This window comes from Solanum dulcamara, chromosome 2, assembly GCF_947179165.1.
Source record: "Solanum dulcamara chromosome 2, daSolDulc1.2, whole genome shotgun sequence".
Lineage (NCBI taxonomy): Eukaryota > Viridiplantae > Streptophyta > Magnoliopsida > Solanales > Solanaceae > Solanum > Solanum dulcamara.
In genome coordinates, this window is record NC_077238.1 from 55,386,315 (window position 1) to 55,389,647 (window position 3,333).

Here is a 3,333-nt window from a genome sequence, read left to right on the forward strand (position 1 = left end):
CTCTTTCATGTACTCTTCTCCTACACTTCCATGTCCAGCTTCTCCAACTCTTTCATGGCCTCTTTGGATGAATGTCAATATTGTAAATGTGGTAATGAAGCACTATTAAAGACTTCTTGGATCCAACTAAATCCAGGTCGTAGATTTTTTACTTGTAAACTTTCAAAAATAAAGTAATTCTTTATGTTAATATTTTCTCATATATTGTAACTTTTATTCAATGTGAATATTAAAGCTCTATTTATTTTTGGTAAGTACAACAAAAGAGGAATAAATATTTTCTGCTAATTGTGGGATTCTAATTTTTTTTTTCTGATTGATTTTGTAGAAAATGGGTGGCTGTGATTTTTTTTATTGGTATGAAGATCGACACCCTCCTTAAGAAAATAAGATGATGTGGGGTTTGTTGAAGAAATTCAAGGCTTTTGATGAAAAAAATAAATCGAACAAGAAATATATTTATTATTGGTGTGATCGCTACTGATTTGATAATGTTTAGAATATGGAGATTGAAGCCTAATTGTTAAAATGTGTTGTGTTGTTCAGGTATAGGTGGTGGTCTATCATTTGGTATAGGTGGTGTAGTATTATTTTGATGTTGTTGTTTCTGTAAAGTTGTCTATATTTTGGATGAAATAAATCTTCATGTTGTTGTTGTTGTTGTTGTTGCTGTAAATTTTTAACTAGGCCATATTTGTATGTATTTTGATGTTATTGTTGTATATAATTCACAATTCACATCTTGTTGAAGTGAATACATATTTCACTTATTAAAAGTTCAAAATCCTACAAATTGTTGAATATTGAGGTAGCTTTTCATTGCCTTCATCAATGGTATTTTGCAGCATTTCTATTTGAGAAACAAGGCGACAATTGCATTATGTGACATGATAATTTAATACCAAAATTATTTAACAATATCACAATGTAACTCAAAAACATAATCCACAATGAACTCAAAGTTAGCATTATGCTAAATACCACGATCAGTGGACTGGTTTAACAAGGTTACAATCCTCAAAAGTGATTACGTTACATAGCAAAAAGTATTCAAAACTTCAAGCTGCTGTTACTTCTTCTTTTTGTTTGCTATTTGCTGCAACTGGGAGGTAGTGACAACATCTCTATTTTTCCATCTCAAGCCTCTAAGCTTAAAACCAAGGTCTATGCCTGTTGAACTTGCATCCTTAAAATTTGAACCTATTGGTAGAATTCTTTGACTTGAAGTCCCTGACTATTTTTACAGAAAAAGAGAAACCAAAATTAGTAAGTAAGCTGCACTAGTGAAGATTAGTATGTAACCAAAGAAGAAAATAACATACATTGAGTATTTGGGTTCCACTTGCACTTATGAATATGCCAAATCCAACATTACTTGATCCACCATATGATGGCTTCTTTGTCCCCCCTCTTGCAGAGTCTTCTCCAGTTGCTGTAACTCCTATCTTTTGTCCAATAGTCTCTTTTCTCCTCGAGGTAGTTGACTTGTTATTTCTCTTGTAAAAGGAATACTTGTATCCATATATGATGGTGGTTGGCTTGAGATTGCATCATTCACCCTCTTAACTCTACTTGTATCAGCACAAACTGTTGTTGAAGAAGCATGCTTGCTTGATGTTGTTGATGCAGGTTGGCTGAATGTTGTTGGTTCAGGTTGGCTAAAGTTTTTTGGTTCAGGTTGACTGAAGTTTTTTGATTCAGGTTGGCTACTTCCTTGTAAGCTTTGACCAGAAAATTATGAATTATGGGTAGTTGCTTCTGAACTTTGACCAGCAACCTGAATATTTAAGCACAAAATATATGTTCATTAAAAATTCAACAAGTGATTGATAAAGACACAAGCAAGTATAAATTATGTTACCTTGCAATATCTCTTGTTATGACCTTGTTGTTTACACATGGAACAAGTCTGTTTCACTCCTTGTTTGGACATTTTTCCATACTTCTTTCTTGGTTCATCTTTGCCTTTTTTTCTATTTCTTGCAGGTCTGCCAGACATTGGTTTAGGTTCAGGAGGTTCAATCCTTGGATTGTTAGTTTCAGGCCACATCTTCATATTTGGAATTGGTTGGATGAAATTACTATAAGCAATAGCATGTTGGCATGTGGCACAAAGCAGCAATAGCATGTTGGCATGAAATGCCTCTCAGTTGCCAAGTTCTATAACTACAAACTCTATCAGTCAAGTTAATTGTATGCATGTACTCCCCTTCTCCAATCTCAAATCCAACATTATCATTCTAAAGAACCTTGCATGTCCTAGACTTGTCCTTATTCTCCTCTAAGATAAGTCTAGTCATAGGTGCAATATCAGATATCCAGGTGTTGGCAAACTTAATCATGTCCACAGTTCTTGTCATTATCTTTCTCCTAATTTCCTCCAACATGGTTATTATAGATTTGTGTCTACATGATATGATCCATGAGTTAAAGGTCTCACACATGTTATTTTCAACTACATCATATTTGGAATGCTCTTGAAAGAATGCCCTAACCCATGACACATTTGGATAATGCAATAAGTCAGCACAAATATTCTTACCAAGTTTGCTCATTTTATGAAGCTCATCCTTGAACTTCACTTCAAAACTTGCCTTTGAACAACTCCAGAATTATTTTCTCCTTTTCTCTCCCTTCTAGGTTTGATTCCAATTAGACCAAATATGTCTAGCACACCTTCTAACTTCAGCATTTGGTAGCAGTTCATCAACAACTGCATGAAAATCCTGCTAAGACAACAAAATGCAATTCAATACTTAATAGATAATCTAATAGCTTTAGAAAATGTAATATGTAATTACCTTTTGCATATCTTCCATCACAGTAACACCCTATCCAGTACCCAACTGCAGGTCCTCTTTCAAGTAATTGATAAAGAAACTCCAACTATGCTTAGTTTTCTTATCTACAACTGCCCAGGCTATAGGAAACATCTGATTGTTTCCATTCTTGCCAACTGCTACTAAAAGTTCACCCTTGCAAGCACCCTTTAAGAAACATCCATCAAATCCTATTATTCTACATCCTTCCTTCCACCCCCTTTTCAATCCAAGCACACATAGAAGTATACAAATAAATTCTTTCCTGGTGTAGTTTCTCTATCCATTCTTAAAAAAATAGAACTATCAGGATTGATCTGTTTTATAACCTCAGCATAACCACATAATCTTGCAAATTCCATATTCTAGTCACCCATGGATTCTCTAAGAATCATTAGCTTTTCCTTGTAACAGATGGTCCTACCCACATACAATCCTAACTTCTCCCTCCACAATTTTTGTATTTCTCAAATCTTTATAGATGATTGTTTAGTTATTTCATCTCTGAATTTGT

The 3,333-nt window shown here is 34.1% G+C and overlaps 1 protein-coding gene across 1 annotated transcript; it reads right to left on the reverse strand.

The window, feature by feature from the left end:
* Positions 1 to 1,688: 1,688 nt before the first annotated feature.
* On the reverse strand, positions 1,689 to 2,128 carry LOC129876179 (uncharacterized). Its single transcript, XM_055951532.1, has 2 exons — positions 1,862 to 2,128; positions 1,689 to 1,777 (listed from the first exon to the last, which is right to left on the reverse strand). Exons 1-2 carry the CDS (start codon positions 2,126 to 2,128, stop codon positions 1,736 to 1,738), a joined length of 309 nt encoding a protein of 102 aa, XP_055807507.1. The 3' UTR covers positions 1,689 to 1,735.
* Between the last annotated feature and the right edge of the window lie 1,205 nt (positions 2,129 to 3,333).

What these genes read in the sequence shown, in the direction of transcription:
- LOC129876179 (XM_055951532.1), bottom strand. Translation starts at nt 2,128, where the DNA reads ATGCTATTGCTGCTTTGTGCCACATGCCAACATGCTATTGCTTATAGT. An exon ending in ATAACAAGAGATATTGCAAG is followed by an intron (nt 1,778 to 1,861) that starts GTAACATAATTT and finishes TTAAATATTCAG; the next exon opens with GTTGCTGGTCAAAGTTCAGA.